General features: G+C 39.8%; 1 protein-coding gene across 1 annotated transcript; it reads left to right on the plus strand.

Annotated features, from left to right (window-relative positions):
- The first annotated feature begins 6,388 nt into the window (after positions 1-6,388).
- On the plus strand, positions 6,389-21,322 carry TUBE1 (tubulin epsilon 1). The gene is made up of 12 exons (XM_086461290.1): positions 6,389-6,428; positions 6,510-6,583; positions 7,763-7,815; positions 10,433-10,490; positions 11,773-11,888; positions 12,881-13,002; positions 14,337-14,524; positions 15,293-15,468; positions 16,200-16,340; positions 17,870-18,010; positions 18,891-19,065; positions 20,150-21,322. Exons 1-12 carry the CDS (start codon positions 6,404-6,406, stop codon positions 20,306-20,308), a joined length of 1,428 nt encoding a protein of 475 aa, XP_086317416.1. The 5' UTR covers positions 6,389-6,403; the 3' UTR covers positions 20,309-21,322.
- Positions 21,323-21,419: the final 97 nt, after the last annotated feature.

Here is a 21,419-nt window from a genome sequence, read left to right on the forward strand (position 1 = left end):
TAGTGCACTGCATCAATCTCATAAAGTTCCTTAGACCACAGAAAGAAAAATAGAAAAAAAGAAACCATGTTCGTCGAGAGAAGAAGAATGAAAATATCAAGGATCCATCTACAGAAAGCAGTATGTTTAAGGTTTACTTTATGTGCAAACAAAAATCACTGAAGAATAAAGGGCTGTTGCTTCTGCACTTCTCTTACTATACCACAAGAGTGAGCTTTACCATTTCTTATAGTGTATGTGTGGCCAGTCTGTTACATGAAAATGTGGGATTGTAAAAGAAATGAAAATTATATTAAATATGTTACTTTCAAGATAGATCCTTTACATCATTTCATTCCATACCTTAGGTCACCCTTTTTGCAGGAAAAGATCTGCTAAGGCACATTAAAGAATAAAGCTAGATAACAGACTTACATAGCTAAAAAACTGTGTTCAACGACTTATTCTTTTTTAAATTTTCCATTCAACTCATTTATATATTCCTCAATTAAAGTGAGGGGCAGAGAGTACACCAACTACGTAAGCTTACAAACAATGAAAAACTAAAATTTTTATTCCACTTCTAGACTTCATGGATATGTTCTAGCACAAGGTGAAGATAGGATATATATCTTTTAAGACAGACACTTTACATAACTGATTATTTACCTAAACTAGGTAATTTTAGAGTGATACTTGCCTTACATAGGAAGGGAAAGGAGCAACAAAATTCAAAATTTCAAGTTTTTTCTCTAAAATTTTAAATGCATATACATACAAACACAGCACAAAATCCACGATCTCACTGTGATCTCATTTGCACTAATATAACACAAGTAAGCACAAAGGGCAGAAAGCAGAATCATAGTCACAGTTTCAGGCAAATCCTTTATCACATAAAATCATCACTTCCTTGTAAGACCGCTGCAGGACTTCAGTTTACAGCAGTAATCCTCAAACTAGGAACATGTTTCTGGGGAATGTATCTCAGAAGATATGCTGCTGCAGAGGAACTGGGAGTGCAACAGGAAGACATAAACAGAATGCAAAGGGCTGCAAATCTGAGCTACATTAAAACCACAGAAGGTGGATGGAAGTTAACACTAGGCTTTAGCTCACAGTAGGCTTGAACATCAGACAGATACAAGTCACTTGCAAAACTTCGTTTCCTCAGTGATAACCTACAAGGCATCAAAGCCATTTAGGTTTCTTTAAAGAATAAACTACTGTTGACAGAAAGTTTTATGATTGCTGGGCAAATTATTGTTGGAACCAACTCAAAACATGACCAGCTGCAAAGCAGGAACATTTGAAAGGCAAAAATAAAGGACAACACCCTACAGACTAAAAACTAACAGCAGCTCATCTGGAAAACACACAAGTGACAAAATGGAATCCAAACATCTTGAACCCATGGACAGGTGGAGGAACCACCAGAATAAGATACATGTGTAAGCACTAATCAGTAGCTTCCCTAGTACTCTCTCAGTAGGAAAAGAGTTTTGACAGATTGAAGTGGTCTTGGCTTACTCTGGATAAAGAATTGCAAGCTCTGGACAGACTGGCACAGGAACTCTCCAGCAGCTGGGACCCTGTCACTGCCCCATCACTTGTCTCTAGAGTCCAGTGTTGGGTGGTAAGCAGACAAGAGAAGATAGCAAGGCTCCAGCAGCCACTGCCTCTCCTTCCATCAGCCTTGTCAGCTCTGCTCACGCTTTCAGCCCCATACCCTGTTATAACTGCCTTCTACTGGACACATCTCACATTCTGTGCCCTGCAACTCTCAGGCAATATGCTCCCAGGACTGATTCCCTTCCCAATCCTGTAGGGAGGCCCCCTACTTCCGCAAATGGTATATAGCCCCCTCTTTTCATCACTCCATAGCCCACTGTTCATACTTCAGAAGCAAGCACTAAGACTGCCCCTCTGCAGTCTCTCTGAATCAAGCACATCATGGGTCTCCAAATCGAGCTGCCTTCAAATGGCATCCTGTCTCGGATACCAAAACCTGCTCAACTCTTTCCTGCTCCCAGCTGCTACCCAGACTCTGAACTGAAAACATTTAGGGCTTCTGGTTTGGGCATTTTTTTGTTATTTGGTTTGAGGAGCAATGTCCTCAGACCAGTGAGCTGGGTTCCCAGCAGGTACCAGAGGCTATGCATGGTGTCAGGGCTGTGCAGCTGGGAGCAAGGGTAAAAAAGGAAGTCTCTCTCCTTCCAGTGGCAGTGAGTCGTTAGACTGGCTCAGTCAATCTCATGACATCACAACCTGAGCTAAGCTTCCTCAGGACCTGGTCTCCAGGGCCCTATTGCTGGAGAGAAAAGAACAGCAGATTCCCTTCTTAGACAGGTTCCTTACAAGGATTACTGAAATTCCGTTCAAGTTTGTCTGCAGCTGCTAAGCAGAGATAGCCAGGAATAGCATATGCTTGTACCTCCTAAAAACATCACAGTTTTGTGAATGCTGGTATTAAGTGGAGTGTTGTATGTTAACTGTTACACACATACTCAGAACATTTCTCTGTCTTACACCTACTTTAAACTAAAGCATATTTTCTCATATCCACATCCAAGCTCTGTGAATAAACAATGTTTTTCTTAGCCATTTTTGCTGTAATGAGGTTTGGTTTTGCTCAGTGGATTTACATTTAAGAATTACTTTTCTGATTCATCGGTCCTTTGCATACTTTATACATGGAAAACTAAAAATACAGTAAATTAGTATGTGAATAAACTTCTATCATTCAATTTACTTCTTTACTGTATCACCAGCTGATCAAACATAGCGGTATTTGTGGAGGATATCTTCCTCGATTTTCCTTTCTAGGCCTCACAGATGCAGGTTTTCCCTCTGCAGAACAGGGTTTCCAAAGAAAAATACTATAACCCAGAGGATACTTGCAGACTCAGGAGAGATCAAAGAATAATGAACATTTCCCTGCCTCCAACATCCACCTAGACCTTGAAATTACCATTCCATATGCACCAAAGAAAGTCTGTATGTGATGCATTACATTACACACACCTCCGCATTAATTTCAAAGCTCCTGGTGTTTAAGGGAAGGTAACTGCCTAAGCAGAAATCTTCCAAAAATTCAATTTGTCTTCTGTGTCTAGCTTAAAAATTATAACTCCAAAGTACAAACCCCTTCATCTACAAAGCTTTGGGAAAAACCTCCAAGTTCTGAGGTACGTTGTCAGATTGTCCATTTGCATTTCCAATATGAAATAACTGTCTCAATTCTGCAAAAAGCACTCAAAAAAAACCCGAGCACTGACCCTAAGGAGATTATAACTTTTCTCTGCCACCCCCAAGGTTTTGGTAAGTGTTGTTATAGCCATTATCTAAATCAGGGCTACAACTACACTGTTACTATATTGTGGAATATTCTGAAATTTGACATTTGCATGGCTATTTAAGAAAGACTCCAACTTCAAGTTGAAATACTCAACAAACAGCTTCAAAATAGAGTATTTAATTACGATCTCTGGCCCTCTGTCTCTTATTTCTGAAGATATGTAGAGATTTCCCATAGTTAAAGGTTCTTATCAACCTTTCCTTCTCCTCAAGAACCAAGAGGATGGACAACAGCCTAAAAAGGAAAAGGAAAATGAAAGATGAAGGGTTATGGATCTGATAGCAATTCCCCAAAAGCCAACCATTTTAAGTTAAAAAAAAAAAAAAAAAAGGCGCCTTCATATGTGAACTAAGCCCTACATAAATCAAGGAATAACATTAGTTCAAATTCCAGTGTATTCTCCCTACAGCACCATGTGGCCTAAATAGTCAAATGACTGTCATTAAAAAGATGGTGAAAGCGTAGCACAAATAGTTAACTTCTGATGTAAATTTGGCTCTTGTTAAAGTTGGGATTTAAGGGTTACTCACAGATTCACAGTGGTTCATGTCAACACATTTCCTCTCAATAACATAGTACGTTATTCCTACAATTGAATTATTCAATTTTTGTTCCAAAGCTGTGGAACGCTATTACTGTATAGCATTGACAACAAAACGTTACTGAGAAAATAAGGGCAAGAAACATGCATTAGTATAAGACTGTTGATTAAATGATTAACATAGACAAACATCTCTGAGGGGATCTGACTAGATCCATGCATTTATACCATGGTATATGAAGTACAGCTTCATCTACAATGAAACAGAAAGTCAGTGTGTGATTATTTCTCTCACATAGTTGAGCTGCCTGTTTCATTAAACCTCTGAGCACATGTGTCAAGCCAAACTGGTTATTACGCATCCACTTCATGCCCTCAGACCTCCTTTGGAAGCTAAAAAATATTCCCTCATGAATATGAATCTCTGTTGCTTCTCTGATTCACAGTGTTTCCAAGCTCAGTGAGAATAATCACTTTACATTTGCCATCACAGACCTCTTAATAGCATACTGCTAGCCAAAGCAGAGAGTTTCTTGCTGCAATCTCATGTTCAACAGAGCAAATCCCATTAAGCTGAATCTTGATGGGACTCAGAACACAAAACCTACAGCTCACTGAAAGAACAAGTAGAAAGTGTAGCTAATTACACAAGAAGAAAGCAAGCCAGATACCATAATATTAATAGATTTCTGTAGAGTTCAAATTAAGCTTTATACAGTATGCTTACAAGCAGTGTTTAGCCTAAGTGAGACCAAAAAGACATGTGAAGGGAAGACTTCAAGGACATGACAGTAGGCAAGAAGTACAGAAACAGTTTCACATCCAGTAGCTAGAACAAACCACTGCCTACATGTTTGGACCAGTTCAGCTAACCACAGGGAACAGAAGTAAGCTACAGGTTACATCTAGTCTGTCCAGAGAAGAAATCAGAAATTACTACCTGCTTTCCTGATTAACATTCACGTAGTTTTACACTGGTGATTAGTTTATAAAAGAAGTGTTAAGAGGCAGTATTACTCTACTCATGCTAAACCTTCCACCTGAGTGGAAGCTTGAGTAAACTTGGGCCACTCATTATTTTTCTTAAGCACAATACGAATTTCCAGTAGATGGATTCTTTCAATTAAGCTTTAAAAAATTAGCCTTGATACGTATTTATCATACATAATGCATTATTATATTGTATTGTACAAGGATGTATTTGCTGCAATACATACTTAATCTTTCCAGGTTTTTTAAAATAGCCATTTGTTATAACTTTATTTTCCTGGGGATGCATAATTGATCTCTACAGGATCCTAGGTCATGTCCAGGAGTCAGCATCATGGTTTCTACAAAGCAAATACGGAATTAAGGTATACTGAAATTCAGATCTCTATTAAGAATTTCATCTAGCAAATTTTGTCTGCACACCAGCACTGGAAATAATATATTTAGAAAAAGCATATTTTGTTGGATAGTTTCAGCCATAAAACCTAATGAACTGGGTTGCATGGAAGTACTTTTGTTCTCCCACAGGAAGCAGAAATGTCATCTGTGTCACAAGAGAGCTTTCTGCAAGTGACTGCTTTGCGTACCACACATTCCTTACATCATTTTACAGCGTAGCTATGCTGTGGACCAGTCTTACCATGCTGAGACATTTCTTGTCTCTCATTTTCAGTCCCAAAATTGCTATGTTCAACACATAGGCAAAGGCTCCTCCTAATTGCACTGTGGGCAATTATTTGCACAATATGGAACTGAGCTTAAAGAATAACGTAACTTACAAGCCTGATGGCAGGGCATGTCATTACAGCATTTCCACGTGGCTGTTTTTTCATTTAATTTGTAATTTTCATCTCATTAGGCACATTTCACACCATGACTCTGAATAACGTATTTGGGGGAAATAAAAACATCCCCTATCACACACTTTCAGCCGTTAAGAAGTGATGAACTGTATTGTACGGAAATATTTCCGTTCTCCCACAGAAAGACTTCGTTTCAGGCCTTTGCCGTGTCTCCTGTATTTGGGCTTTAGCAAGACCCGGGGCCCCCCGGCTCAGTGGCCACTGCACCCTCCAGACTATGCCGAGTTTCTGAGCACCGCACCGTGTTCCCGGACCGCCGAACAGGCGGCAGACACCTTGCTACTCCCTCAGCTTCTCTCAGTCTTACACCAAACACTGAACCTTACCAGCGGCAGCCGCTGCCACCCGCACCCCAGCGCCGCTCCCTCAGACCGGCGGGCCTCAACCGACCCCACACACGAGCCACCGCCTCACACACACCCCTGCCCCCTTAATGGAATGTTCCACTCCCGACGGGTAGGCGGTGAGCGCCCGCAGCTAAGCCAACGGATGGGACATTCCACCGCAAGAGGAAGGCGGGCGTGGGGGGAGGAGGCCTCGCTGTTGGAAGCGCCCGCCCGCCGCAACGCCCCCCCTCCTCCTCCTCCTCCTCCTCCACCACCGCGGCCGTTAAGGGGGCGTGGCTTCCGGGCGCCGAGTTCGAAAGAGGAGGCGGCCGCCGCCGGCCCCGCCATGGCGCAGTCGGTGGTGGTGCAGGGTAAGGGGTCGTGGCGCCCGCAGCCCTCGCCGCCGCCCACCCCCCCTCCCCGTGCCTGACCTGTCTCTCTCCCCTCTGCAGTGGGCCAGTGCGGGAACCAGGTGGGCTGCCGCTTCTGGGACCTGGCGCTGCGGGAGCACGCCGCCGTCAACAAGGTAACGGCGCCGCCTCCCTGCTCGCCGCCGGCCGGGGCTGGCCCGAGGCGGGCGGGGCGAGCCGAGCCGTCTTCCGCGCTCGCCCTGGGGAGGCCGGGGTGGCCCTCGCTTTGTGCCGTGGTCTCTACTGTGACTGCAAAGCACCGTCTTCAGTTGATTAAAGTCGCTTCAGTGTGAGCAAAACTCTGCCCTGTTTTTTTTAAGTCGTTTAGCTAATCCTCTCTAAATTCGGTATCTCTAGCCTTTCCAGCGTGACAAGCCCGGCCTGTCTCCCTGCAGGCAGGCGTTACCAGGTTTGAGGCAGTTATTGACAAAAGAGGGTTGTTCAATGCAGCTTCTTTGCCACTGGCTGTGAAACAAAAAAGTGGCCCACTGGTTGTGCTGACCAAAACAGCAGCGTAAAGAGGGCACAGGATTGTGCTGCCTACCCTTCTTGCAGCTCTCTTGCCATGCACTCTTCTTGCCATCACTACAGAGATACTATTTCCCAGTAAACACCAGTGATGACGAGCAGTCCTTCTCACTGACGGCTGTTGAAGCAGCTGTAAAAAGGCAATGGATGAAGTTCATATGCCTATGGAGAGTCTCTTGGGTTTAGTAGTGTAGGGAACAGTGACTTCCAAATTCTGCTTCATTAAAGCTTTAGGAGTATGGTAAGCAGTCTGTAAAAGAATAATGTTACTTGCTAGGTCTCTCCACCTTTATGGTGGGGTAAATGATTTCCATGCTACCCCTCAATAGGGAGTTTAGGAAACTGATACTGTGTGATGCGCATTCCTTTCCACAGAACTTCATGGGCATTGGCATCATGGGCATGAAGCCCACGATGAACTGAGTCAGCTAAACAGCAGCTATTCAATGTAAAAATTGTGTTGGGGTCTTCACTAAAATCCTAACTTTAGAAATGAAGGAAGAGTATTTGTTTAGTCTTGTGCTGAAAAATGATTTTGTAGTTGCATCATCCTGCAAGTTTTTTGTATCAAGCTGATGCTTCAATGAACTGTTGGGTTTGGAGCTGACTAGAGCTAGTTGGATTGAAGATAGACGTTCACCCTGTTTTGAATGGAGAGGTTTGACAGGTGACCTTCAGAGGTCCCTTCCAACCTAAACCATTCTATGAAAAAGTGCTGAGAATTTGTGATGTTACACATCATCTTATGCCGTGTTGTTTCCTTTTAGAAAGGAATTTATGATGAAGCGTTAAGCAGTTTCTTTAGGAACGTAGATGCAAGGTAAGTCTTCTTATCAAGCAGCTTATCACTTAACAGGGTAGATCAACAATTCTAGTATCTTCTCTTAACCAAAGTTAGTTTTCTTTGTTTCAGGTCATATTTAGGTTTTGCTAGAAAAAGATTTTGCTTTTTTGTATTCTCTTCAAAACGTGATCTTTACCTTTCCATTTTAACTATACTTACTTCAGTAGTTAAAGGTATTGAAAGTATTTTGGTTTGTTTTCCTCTCCTTCTGTTCCAAAAATGGACAGTCAGGATCTGATAGCTTTTGCCATTGCAAATCATGATCAGACTGCAAGCCCTCTGAATTCCAACTTAGCAGCATGGCTTGAAGAGTTGTAAGAGGAATTGTATATAAGGTAGTCAGTAAAGTAATGTCAGTTTTTAAATTCCTTTTTATCTGACTAGTTTGTCACACAGAGTAGGGGCTAAAGTTAACCAAATCACACTGTAAGAGCATTCAGTAACCACTGCTCTGTCCAGTTACAAAAATCCTTGCAGTCTGCAAGAATAAAACAGTTGTGCACTTCGATACTGCTGTGGCATTTTAATTAATTAAAAGGCATTTGACCAGCCTCTGTTTCCTTTCATCATATGGCAACGCTGCAGTACAGCATGCCATTTTAGCTGAAATGGCATTGAAATAATTGTTTTGTCTTAAATTTTACCTTTTTGAAAGAAGACGTAAGTGCATTGGAGTTTATTTTATAATTGCCATTCCTTGTGGGCATTTCCTAGAATATATTTTTTTTTTTCAACAAAGAAAATTTGGTTATAAACAGTGTCTACGTTTCTGTATGTGCCAGATAAAACCACTAAATTTATAATTGACAGGTTGGCTGCAACAGAAACATTGTTTTCCCTCTGTAAAGAGGAAAGATGCATCTTACTGAATACTGTAAAAATTTCAAGGAAGATTACCCTACCTGTGAAACAGAAGAACGATTATTCAAATATCATCTTTTCCAGGAGCTGTTCATTTTCCTGTTGAAACAGTTCCCACTTTTAACTGTAGCCTTGAACCATCATTTACTCGGAGAGAGTCATTTCAAACTGTTGCTCAGGCTGTGAAGCTTTGGCCTTTTCTTATTGTTGTGGGGTGTGGTTTGGTTTTATGAGAAAACTAATTCACCTCCCAGGTTTTTGCAGGCATAAATCCCTATGTTATAAAACAACAAAGTTCAGTCTTCTATGCTATGCCATGCCATGCCATACCACTGTTCAAAATAATTAATTCAGGTGGGTTATCCTGTCTAAACCAGCTATGAACAACACTCTGGCAGAACCAGACAGACTTTTTTTTTTTTTTCCGTTATGGTGGTTATTAAACTGTAATATTGGAAATGTATTTATGGATATGTATGGTTTTATATGCAGAAATGCATGTCTTAAGCCTGGGGGGTTCTAGGGAACACAGGGATCTTTTTCAGCAATTGAATCAAAGTGATTGAAAATATAGGCTGGCATGAAAGACCACAAGGACCGTAGTAATAGAAAGAAGTGTTGATGTGTAGTTTGTTTGGGTTTTTTCCTCTGAGTTTTGTTAATTTCTCTCCCTGAAGAGAAATAGAGCTTCTGTAGCTGGATTCACTGGTGCTATCGTGGACTCACTTAGGAAGTCATGTAGGCTAGAGGAATCCCATGAGTACTAGAGGCTTCTGTGAGCTGCTCCAGTGTCTGGAGAACTTTTTTGAGTGAGAGGGTGGAAGATGCTTGAGGAATCCATTGCAGCCCTGTACTCTCTTCCCCTCATTCCTGATGAGACTGAGCATGGTCAGAACATTTGGTGCTGTAGTGCATTTCAGATGATGTTTTTGGGATATTATTGTGGGTGAATGTAGCATGGTCTAAAAGATACTTTAAATTTAGGCTTCACCAGCCCCCAAATTAGGTAAATAACTGAGGGGAAAATTAGATCCTTCTGCCAGTATCCCTGCCTTTTTTCCCTGTCTTGAATATAGTTGGGCCAGTCTTGGAGTATCTTGTCCTTTGAGTGCAGAAGCACCAGCATTCATTGCAGAAAAAATGTGATGGTACGCAATGTGTAGTCCCCTAGGTTGGCTCAGTACAACCAACCCTGGGAAAAAAAGGAAAATCAAGCTATGTCAGCCCAGCCTGTTTTCTGAACTGGTAGATCTTAATGGCAAAATAAGTCAAGCACAGTGCTGTGCTGGTGCAGTTGTACAGCTTTCACACCTTGAGCAGTAGCGCAGTGCTGTACTACCCTCATTGAATAGCTAGCGGTGCTCCTTGGTGCGCTCTTATCTAGCACGTGGTATATCTGCATCACATGATGGAACAAAGATAATCCTTTGAAGTTTTGGCAATGCTTATACAGTTACCACAGAGCAGAGGCTGTATCCAACAGTAAACTTTCAATGCTTATCTTTTCAGCTTCCTGAAGTGCTACTTAGGATATTTCTGATTGAAGTAATGTCCCGGAATTGCATTACTTCAGGGAATTAGGAGGTCTTTCTTAGCAGCATGTTCAGGGTGTTTCTGTTTGTTTACATTGTACATTGCATTGTTTACATGAAAGATTAAGGAGGGACTTCTATTCCAATATATATTGCCTTATTTTCTATTACGATTCTGATCTTGGATTTTTCTTTTCCAGAAGTGGTGGTGATGGTCCTGATATTTACAAAGGAAAAATCTGCTCTTTAAAAGCACGAGTAAGGCAATCTATAAAGGTCATTCTTTTTACATTGCATATTTATGTCCAACTGTGTAGGACTTTTCATAAGGTCCTTATAATTGCATATATTTTTTAATACTACCTTGAATAGGAAAATTTCTAATAGTAATTTTTATGGTTCGGTGGAGTAATGCAGTTTGCTGCCGGTCTTGAGTAATTTAAATTATAATTTTAATAAGATGATTGCAGGTATTACAAACCAAGTTTTTATTTCAATTTTCATAGAATCACAGAATGGTTTGGGTTGGAAGGGACCTTAAAGATCACCTGGTTCCAGCCCCCCTGCCATGGGCGGGGACACCTCCCACTACAGCAGGTTGCTCCAAGCCCCATCCAACCTGGCCTTGAACACTGCCAGGGATGGAGCATCCACAGCTTCTCTGGACAACCTGTGCCAGTGTCTCACCACCCTCACAGTGAAGAATTTCTTCCTAATACCTAATCTAAATCTTCCCTCTTTCAGTTTAAAGCTGTTATCCCTCATCCTGTCACTACACTCCCTGATCAAGAGTCCCTCGTCACCTTTCCTGTACGCCCCCTTTAAGTACTGGAAGGCTGCTATAAGTTCCCCCCGGAGCCTTCTCCAGGCTGAACAACCCTAACTCTCGCAGCCTGTCCTCATAGGGAAGGTGCTCCAGCCACTGATCATCTTTGTGGCCTCCTCTGGACCCGCTGGAGCAGGTCCACGTCTTTCTTGTGCTGAGGGCCCCAGAGCTGGACACAGCACTGCAGGTGGGGTCTCACCAGAGCAGAGTAGAGGGGGAGAATCCCCTCCCTGGACCTGCTGGCCATGCTTCTTTTTTATGCAGCCCAGGATGGGATTGGCTTTCTGGGCTGCGAGCGCACGTCGGCTCATATTCTGTCCACCAACACCCCCAAGTCCTTCTCCGCAGGGCTGCTCTCAATTCTCATTTTTCTAAGGATTGGGTTTCTTTGAGCCACTTTGTGATTAAGAAGCAAGAAAACGTACTTGAAACATAACAATGCTTTAATTTCTTTATTCCTGAGTATTGGGGCAAAATATTATAAAGTTTTAACAAAATTGAATGATCTCAAACTCTGTCCTATTGAATGACTTCTAGCAAATCAGCCAAGGTGAATCTCATTGGTCTCCTGGTTAACAACTGAAAAAAGTTTCTCTGGAGCACAGTAGAAACAACATACACTTTATACTGTAAATAATTTTATATTTCTTTGTGTGGTTATTTTAAAGAGTGGTTTCCTTACTGACTGAATTTTAATTCTTTCCTTTCTCAAAGGCACTGTTGATTGACATGGAGGAGGGTGTGGTAAATGAAATTCTGCAGGGACCATTGAGGGATGTGTTTGATAGCAAGCAGCTTATCACAGATGTTTCTGGCTCAGGAAACAACTGGTGAGAACCTCTTCAGAAAGCATTTCTTAGCAACTAATTAGATGGCATTTGAAAAGGGAAACAATAACAGTAGCTTTCTAGTTTGTCCTGCACCTGGGGAGCTGCAGCGTATTCCTAGTAAACTTTGGAGTCACTGTTGCCTGGAGGAGGGCTTTGAAAAGCCCTTTACAGAAGAATAATTCTGCTGATATATCATTTTGTCTATTTTTTCTTCCTCTTTTTTGATTTTTCTTTTTCAAAAGAGCATGCTTTTTATTTTTTTTTCATTGGTATTCAGCTGCTTCCATTGCTCGGTCAAAGCCATAATCTAGTTTAAGACTGTGCAACCTGTGAACAAATGCGCTTCTGATTTCGAAGCACCACAGAGTCTGGCTTTGGGCATGTAAACTACATTACTAAAAAGAGAAATTCAGAAAAAGATTAATATAATGAATTCCAAATTTTCACCGAGACCTTAATATGCCTCTCATAACATTCAGTGCACTGCAAAATGGAAAGCAAATCGTCAGCAAATGTACTGAAAGAGAGTGCAATACAGGGAATAAAGCATCCTATAACTTCACCATCTAGCAGGCAAGTGTGTTGAAAATGAGTTGTTTGGGTTCTTTTATATTACTGGTAGCAACCAACTTGCATAATACTCAAAGGAAGATCAGTACATGTATTACATAGGGGTGTCCTTGTTAAGGCGTGTATAACTTTCATTTCATAATTACAGTTTGATCATCCAGTGTGGGAGTTTATTTGCCTGTTGGTACAAAATAATAGCGCATGTTCCAAAGCTGTGAACTTAGTGCCGCTTGCATCCTCAAAATTGAAACTGTATCCTGGCCTCCATATTCACGTGATGTAGTCACAGCTTAGCAAATCTCACAAATTAGGCCTTGCACACAGCTCTGGACTCTGCACTCTAAAATGTCGAATAGGAGGAGTTAAAATAAAAAAGTGAAAAATCACTGGATTTTTTTTTTAAGTACTTCTCATATTCTTAGGGCTGTAGGTCATAAGCTATATGGCTGTCAGTACCGGGAAAACATTGTGGAAAAGCTGAGAAAAACCGCAGAACATTGTGACTGTCTACAGTGTTTTTTCATAATTCATTCTATGGGAGGTGGTAAGTAATTTTTTTTTTATAGTTAGTAGGATTGCACCAGCCACAGACAAAAGAAAAACCTGGATCTTGAAAAGAAGATCAATATAGTAATCTACATCATTCAGAATGCAGAATAAAAAACTTAACACAGTCCAACTAAGAGGACCTGTAATTATTTATTATTTGTTTTGTTAGAGCACTGAGGAGCCCTAAGCATGAACTAAGGTAAGTGCTACCCAGAACAAAAATACAGTTAAAATTTTAAATACAAGGCAGTGGGTGGATCAAGACAGGTACCAAATACAAGGAAACACTGAGGTATTTCTAATCAGAAGGGGCGATGGCCTCAGAACACTGACATTGTTGTTGTAATAAAGTTATTTTTAATCGTGGGGAAAGAGTTTTTCCGAAAGGCTTTGAGGGAGACTTCTACTGTCGCTTAACTTTAGAAGAACTTTATTTTTCTGTTTTCCTTCCACATGATTCTCTTGAATCCCATCTAGATACTTTGTCTATGAATCAGAAGGGAGAATCCCTTGCAGTGACAATTTTGTCATTAGTGTATTGCTATAGGCCTTTCTCCCGCAGAAATGTGGGGGAAGCATGTATTATAACTCATTATGATGTGGAAAAAGACCCAGAAAAGAGCTCTAAATATGAAGCAAGAATTTTGTCAAGGGCCTTTTTTGTGGCCATTTGCTTAATTTAAGAGACCCTGCAGATATTTTTTTGTTATTGCAGAAAATTGATGTCTTGTTCATAGATGAAATTGCTGCTGAGAATGTTAGCTGTCCAAGGCAGAAAAACCACAGTTCAGTTCTCTGATTTGAACTTGGTGCTGTGTGCTTGGTGCTGATGAGGAAAAAAGAGGGTGTGCTGGGGGAAAGGGGTTGTTCTGTTTTGACTGGAAAGCGAGAAAACTTTATAAAGAAAGACCAAAAAGGAAAGTAAAGAATTTTTTGGGGCGGTTCAATGTTTTTAAACAAATGTTTTATTTTGAAACTCAAATTAAAGATTTTAAAATAAGAAATAAAAATACTAGTCAGAAAAATGTTGGTTACTTATGGACTTTTTGGTTTGCAGAAATTTGTGAGATTGTTTACTTCATTCTGTCTGGTATACTATGGGAAATACCTTTATCACTTAGTTATTTTCCTGCCTGGGAAAAACCTTCCTGCCTTAATTTATATCTGAGTAGCCTCCACTGTCAGCCAGATGCTTCAGAAATTATTCATTAATATGTGTGTATATATATATAATTGAAAAGTTGTGTGTTTTCAACATATCAGACTTAAGGCTTACGATAACATGGGGAACCTTTTATCTTGTCTCATTCTGTCTTGATTCATAATTAGGGACAGGATCTGGTCTTGGAACTTTTGTACTAAATTTGCTTGAGGATGAATTCCCAGAAGTATATAGATTTGTTACTTCAGTTTATCCCTCTGGTGAAGATGATGTTATTACTTCTCCATATAACAGTGTTCTGGCTATGAAGGAGCTTAATGAACATGCAGACTGTGTGCTACCAATAGAGAATGAAGTAAGAAATAATATTCTATTTCTATCAGTTTGGTTTTTATTGGACTGCACATAGGAAGTGTTTCTTCTTTCTGTGTATTGATTTGAGAACCAAGTCTTAAAAAGCATAATTTCATTTTTTAAAGTAATAATTGAACTCCTAAATCACTTGCAGGCTTTTGAAATTAATATGGGAATCACTAAAAAGTTGCTCTGCACTTTCAAAGTAGTCAAGTGGTTTTTTATGTCTATTTCAAGGCAAACAGTGAAAAGCTTCTATTTACTGAGGCTGAGTCTGTGCATAGCATTAGTAGAGTCCTGCAAGGGAAATGACTGACTACTCCAAATTCCAACAGACTTGACTTTACTGATTAGACTCATTAGTGATATGGGCATCACAGGCATACCTGACCACGCAAACCACTAGACTCATTTGAATCTAACTTTGATTCAACACTCTCTCTTGCTGTTTGCTTCTGAAAATTTTTGCTTTCACAACAATTACGAAAATTTAAAAATAATTTTACAAGATGTGGATTTTGAATAGTTGAATAAAATTCAAACTTCAGAGTCAAGCTGTGTACATATTTGTGATGTGTGAGGAACAGACTTTTAGAAACACTTCTAGTCAGTTGGAACTGGTCAAAAGTTGGATTTAAATGTATCAAAGGTATAATCTTTGAACTGACAGTACCAGCTTTTTCTTTAAGATTACTTGAAATGAAAAATTTAAGTACTGAATTTGAAACCTCTGTGCTCAAAGACTTCTTGTATGCTTTTTTTCTCTCAGTCTCTGTTTGATATAGTTAATAAAATTCATCAGATGATCAGTTCTGGGAAGCTAGGGTCAACGGTGAAGCAGAACAGCTTGGTAACCTCAAGTGCAGGCAGTGCAAAAAATGTACAAGAGAAGCCATTTGATGCAATGAATAATATTGTAGCCAACTTACTGCTGAACCTGACAAGGTAAAGTTACAGGTTATTCCTCTGTAAAAGTAGCATTGAGGTGGTGTGTGCTGCAAATATGCAGGCCTGCATCAACTCAAAAAATATTAATTGTTTTCCATCCTTTTTAAGAATTAGTTGCTAAATGTTGAAGTGTTTGGAGGTATTCAGATTGCAGTTGTGTTGCTCTAGCCGTGATAGTCTTAGCACTGAAGTAAGAAAAGGTTTATAGGCAGAAGGATATTGTCTTACATTAAGCTTAGCAGGGCCCAGCGAGGTTTGCCTTTCTAGGCCAGTTGTATTATTTTATAAATACTGTCAGATCATTGTTGCTTCTAAACTGTCTATGGCTGCAAGAAACTCCTGGTGAAATATACTTGCGGAGTATTGGTCTGCTTCTCTTTTAAACAGCTTGTCAGGAATGCTAAGTCACGCGTGTTTTATTATAGCCTATTTATTAAAACTGGTATTCAGCAGCTATGTCTGCATACCAAAAACAGTGCTAAAGACTACAGTCGGGAAACAAGGTCTCATTCTTGATGATTTATTGTTCTATAATGAGAAGGGTAAGTAAATAAGATATAGCACTGTTACTGCCAAATGTGGAAGTTTAGTAATTACACATGAACAGTTTCTTGAATGCTGTGTTGTTTTACTGTTTTGTTGTACAGAACAGTTGAAAAATTGGTTTAATGAATGTTTACGTTATAAAAGTAATTTTCTTTGTTTATAACAGTTTGTTAATTTTTCAGCTCTGCTAGGTTTGAAGGTTCCCTTAACATGGATCTTAATGAAATCAGCATGAATTTGGTTCCATTTCCTCGACTTCATTACTTGGTTTCAAGCTTGACTCCTCTGTATACACTAGCTGATATTAATGTACCTCCTAGAAGGTAAGAAAAAATATTATGGAAGCTTTACATTTGAAACTTAATTTCTGATTCTTCCATAGTTTTAATTTAAAAAAAAAAAATCTATAGCAAAACTGAGGGTCGAAGTTCTAAAAGTTTTAAGTGTGCCACATTTTCTAATTCATCCTGCTGATTTTTAGGAACATCCTTTGTCCCTTTTCTCTGTCATGTTGAGCCAGTAAACTTGAAATGTAATTTTGTTATCTCTACTGGGAAATGTTTCTGTTGGAAAAATGTGTTACTTAAATGGAACCCACGCCACAAATTCTTTTGAGAAACAGTTTGCACTTGACTCGCAAAACGCTGTAAAGACAAACAAGGAGTTAAAACTAGATTCCTTGGAAAGTAATGGCATCTTAGTCTAGAGATGCAGTGAGCCTGTTTAACAGCTTATTGTAACAATAAGCTGACACTTGTCAAATTTTGGGAGATTATTTATCCCACTGACACGGCAGAAAAATAACCGGTTAAAATAGATTTTACTGGTTTTGGTGAATTAAGTTCAGTCAGCAAAAGGTCCGAATAGTGATAGAGGCAGCTAATGGAAGTATGCAAAGTGGAGAAGGCAGGACCACCCCTCTTCTGTGATAGCAAGTTGTGGCAATTAGTTGGATATCTTGAAACCATATTCTGAGGAGCCAACACAGTGCTGGAGGGAAGGTAGCAGACTTTGGGGAGATGTTCAGCCAGTCGTATTTCAGAATGAGGTCAGAACAGTAATATTTTTGTCTCCTTTAGTTAATTTTTTTAATGGGCAGATTGTGGCAGAGCTGATTTAAAAAAAAAAAAAAATAGATGTAGAGTTTGGAACAAATAGAAAGATGAACTTAGATGTTATGGGTCCCTAGAAACCTCAAGACACCATTTTTGATATCCCACAGTACAGTGGAACATGCTTAAGTAGGTGAAGAGAGAAAGCGTATGACGTGCTGTATCATCTTTTAAAGCAGTCATACTTGATAAAATTAGAATGAGTAGACAGATATGCATAGTCTGTCTTTTCCTAAGTCATTAATCAAAATTAATTCAGGTCTATGATTCATTGATCCTTTTACATAATGAGCAGCTAAGGTCTGTAAGGGTCATCGGCACTTTGGTATTCCTTGTCGGATCCCTCATGAGCAGTGAGACTGTCCACTCAAATTGTCATCTAACCAGAACCTCAAGTAGTTAAATCCTCTTAACGTATTTTTAAGACTTTGTGACCATTGACCTAAAATTGCTGTAATAAACATCTCTTAATCTGTCCACTTCTCTGACTTTAGACTCAACAGTGGCTTGTAACATGAGGGAGAAGAGAGGGAAAAATGGATCTGATGTGTTTTAAAAAACTTCTAATGCCAACATATGTACATATAAAGGCTTGAATCTTTCTTGTCAATCATGGTCCCAGGCTAAATGTACCTTTATCTCCAGAATTTTATGAACTTTTAAATCCTGAAGGTGGGCATTCTGAAGAGCTTTTGTAGCCTGCTTTGGTAAGAGTAGATAACTGTTTTCTTTTCACCTAGGTTGGATCAGATGTTTTCAGATGCTTTTAGCAGAGACCATCAACTAATTCAAGCAGATCCAAAACATAGCCTCTACCTTGCCTGTGCACTTCTCGTTCGAGGAAATGTGCAGGTTTCAGACCTTCGTAGAAATATTGAAAGGTTTGCAATACCACGCACAGTAGTCATGGGATTTGTTACTGAAACTGTTGTCCTTTCTCCAGAGCACTCTCACTTTTCATTTGAAGAATTTCAATACCAAATCTGTTTACTCAGAAATATTTTTTTAATTTCAGAAGGGAAGAAAATGTAATTAATTTATGTAATGACTTAGGATTTCCAAATAAAGGGAGCTGACTAGATGTGCCTCTGCTGCTCTCCTCATTCTCAAAAATGCTAAAGAAAGCAAAGCCTGACCTTCCAGAGGTCTCCTGACAGTAAAGGATGTTGGAGGAATAAGTAGAAGTTGTTTTTTACTGAACAGAAGGCCCCTCTCTTTCATGGTTACTTTCATGTAGACGGAGAATCATCCTCGTTTTAACAACTGTGTATTGTTAGCACACTGTTTTTACCTTTTACACTATTGATCTACATAGTTATAACAGGAAAGGCAGGCAAGCTTTGCATACAGAATGGAGTTTACAGGCAGACAGGGGTGCATGGGGAGAATTTCTGAGAATATAAAGCATTTTACTTATTTCTAAACTACAGGTAGACTGATTGTTCCCACAAAGTATTAATCTGTCCCTCTCCTAAATCTGAGTGCTTGCAGTCCCTTCTATAGAAATGGGTGCTTGAAACTTTGTTTTTCAAACCCTGATACATTAAGTTAACAAAACAAAATTGGTGTTTGCGATTTAAATTTAAATAGACACAGTGTTTTAGTCTGAAATCTAAAATGGATTATTCAAAATTATAGTTATAACTGGTTTGCTTAGTTCCGAAAGCTTAAATGTTAACCTTTTCAGACTGTTTATTAGCAAAGGAAAGTTAAGTTTTGTGTTCTTTATATTCCTTAGGTAACTACATTTTTGTATCACAGGTTGAAGCCTTCCCTGCACTTTGTCTCCTGGAATCAAGAGGGCTGGAAAACTGGTTTGTGTTCAGTACCTCCCGTAGGCCATTCCCATTCCCTTCTGGCTTTAGCAAACAACACCTGTGTAAAACCAACTTTCATTGCACTCAAAGACAGATTTATGAAGCTCTACAAGAAGAAGGTACAACTCTTATCGTTGTAACATTTGTAGCCACTAATCGTTAGCATCTTGCATTACTGGGAAGCAAATCTTACTGTCACAAAGGGACTGCTTGAAGGTAACAGCCTGAGATTTTTATTTGTGTTACCTAGTAAGGAATCGTTCCAACAGCTGCTGCTGGATACACCCGTTATTAATCTGTACCTACCAGGCAATATACTTACTTTCTTCAGCAATGAGGTGCAGTATTGGGCAGATCTGCTTACCAGTTTGTGGTGGGTTGACCTTGGCTGGCCACCAGGTGCCCACCAAGCTGTTCACTCACTTCCTTTCCTCAGCAGGACAGGGGGAGAAAGTAGGGTGAAAAGCTCATGGATCAAGGTAAGGACAGGGAGATTGCTCACCAGTTACTGTCACGGGCAAAACAGACTTGACTTGGGGAATATTAATTTAATTTATTGCCAATTAGTAACAGACTGGGATAGCAAGAAATAAAACCAAAATTGGAAACACCTTCACCACACCCCACCCCCTTCTTCTCAGGCTCAATTTCACTCCTGCTTCTTCTTCACTGATCTTGGTGTCTGCCTGGCTGTTTCTCTCACATTTTTCTCACTCCTTTCTTACAGCTGCTGTGCAGCATTTTTTACCCCTCCTTAAATATGTTATCACAGAGGCACTACCAGCATTGCTGATGGGCTCAGCTTTAGCCAGCAGCTGGTCCGTGTTGGAGTTGGCTGGAACTGGCTCTGTCCGACGTGGGGGCAGCTCCTGGTATCTTTGCACAAAAGCCACCCCTGCAGCCCGGCGCTCCCCGCTGCTGCCAAAACCTTGCCATGTAAACCCAATACACGGTTTGGTCAGGTGTACCCAAGAAGACAGAATATAAATAGATGGATGTGCAAGAAATTAGTAGTATTGACTGTGATTCCATAGGGGATTGTTACTAAAGTTGCCAATTATTTAAAGAATGGATGTCATTATGTAGATCTTTACTTTCTACAGCTTGCACTCCCCTCTTCAGTGCAGGCTAAATGGTACTTATTGAGCCAAAGGAATTAGGTGCCAAGAAAAAGGATAACACTGAGGTTTTTTATTTTCATAGGCTCACCTGCACCACTATCTGCATATAGATGGGATGGAGCAAAGCTGTTTTTCTGAAGCCATATTGTCTTTGTCTGACCTAATAGAAGAGTACAATGAACTGGATGCCACGAAAGGTGGGCCTAGAACAGATCCATCAAGACTGAAGATAGCTGTTTAAAGAAGGAAAAACTGACTTAAAAATAATAATTTCCCCCAAGCATCCAACCACTTCAGTTAACTAGAATGAATTCAGCATGCCTAGCTATTGTAATTCCAAAGTGAGACTGGGACAATGACTTCTTCTGAGAAGCTGTCATATTAAGTGTCAGGCCCAGCCTGTAAGAACGATTTGAAAGGCACCTAATTATGGCAGATATCTGTAAGAGCAGTCTTCCTAACTGTAGAGTAAATTGACATACCATGTGCTATAAAGAGAGGAAAGAGAGGTGGTAGCAGCCAAAAATGTTGTTTTGTCAGGCTTTCACCTTGTGGTAAACTAAAGGCAGGACTTGCTTCAAAGAAGGATCACCGTTGCTAGGTTTGTTTTTTTAACAAGCAACTATGAAGAGGGGGAAAGCCTGCATAGTCTTTTCGAAGATGAAAGCAAGTCTCTAATGAAACTGGTTTCTTAAACTTTGCAGGATAGTAGTCATTTCAGAATGCTCTGAGCTATGTTCATAGTTCTAATATTTTTGCTTCCACACTGTGCTTAGCTGTGTTAGAGCATTCTGAATTGATACCAAAATTGGCAATATCTGAAAATTCAAGTATTATACTTGGAGCATTAATTAACATATTATTTTAATGAGTCATATTCGTAAATGCTGGGTTGCACTTGGTAATATACCTCTGAGCGAAACATGCACTTACAATGAAGTTATACTGACTGTTTGGAGAACAAAGTTTATATACTGAAAAGAGTGGAAGTAAAATAGATGTTTTAATTTTTATAATTACCAGGGTAAGTAGATTTTTATATTACAGTATGAAGTTTTACAAAATAGAATGTACAACTATTTCCAGTTGCTTGCCAGCCTCGGCTGTCTTAGAACAGCAAGACTGGTGGACTGTTACAAATGAGAATGGATCAATACAATCATTTCTTAAAGCCTGAAGTCGTCCTAGGAGCATTGGAGTGGGTGTATAATCAATGTATAAGTCCAGTATTATTCAATAAAACATTGTGATAACATTTGTTGAGCATTTTTTTTAAGAAAACATTCTAAAAATAGTCATTTCCATGAAATTTTGCATCTATCATCTGCGGGTGCCCACTATTTTGTTCCTTT

Source organism: Leptosomus discolor, chromosome 2, assembly GCF_034619465.1.
Source record: "Leptosomus discolor isolate bLepDis1 chromosome 2, bLepDis1.hap2, whole genome shotgun sequence".
NCBI lineage: Eukaryota > Metazoa > Chordata > Aves > Leptosomiformes > Leptosomidae > Leptosomus > Leptosomus discolor.

Excerpts from the sequence above, each read along its gene's own strand:
- TUBE1 (XM_086461290.1), top strand. The coding sequence starts at position 6,404 with ATGGCGCAGTCGGTGGTGGTGCAGG. Across the intron at positions 7,816-10,432 it reads TTTAGGAACGTAGATGCAAG|AAGTGGTGGTGATGGTCCTG; the intron begins GTAAGTCTTCTT and ends TTTCTTTTCCAG. Across the intron at positions 19,066-20,149 it reads TGAAGCTCTACAAGAAGAAG|GCTCACCTGCACCACTATCT; the intron begins GTACAACTCTTA and ends TTATTTTCATAG.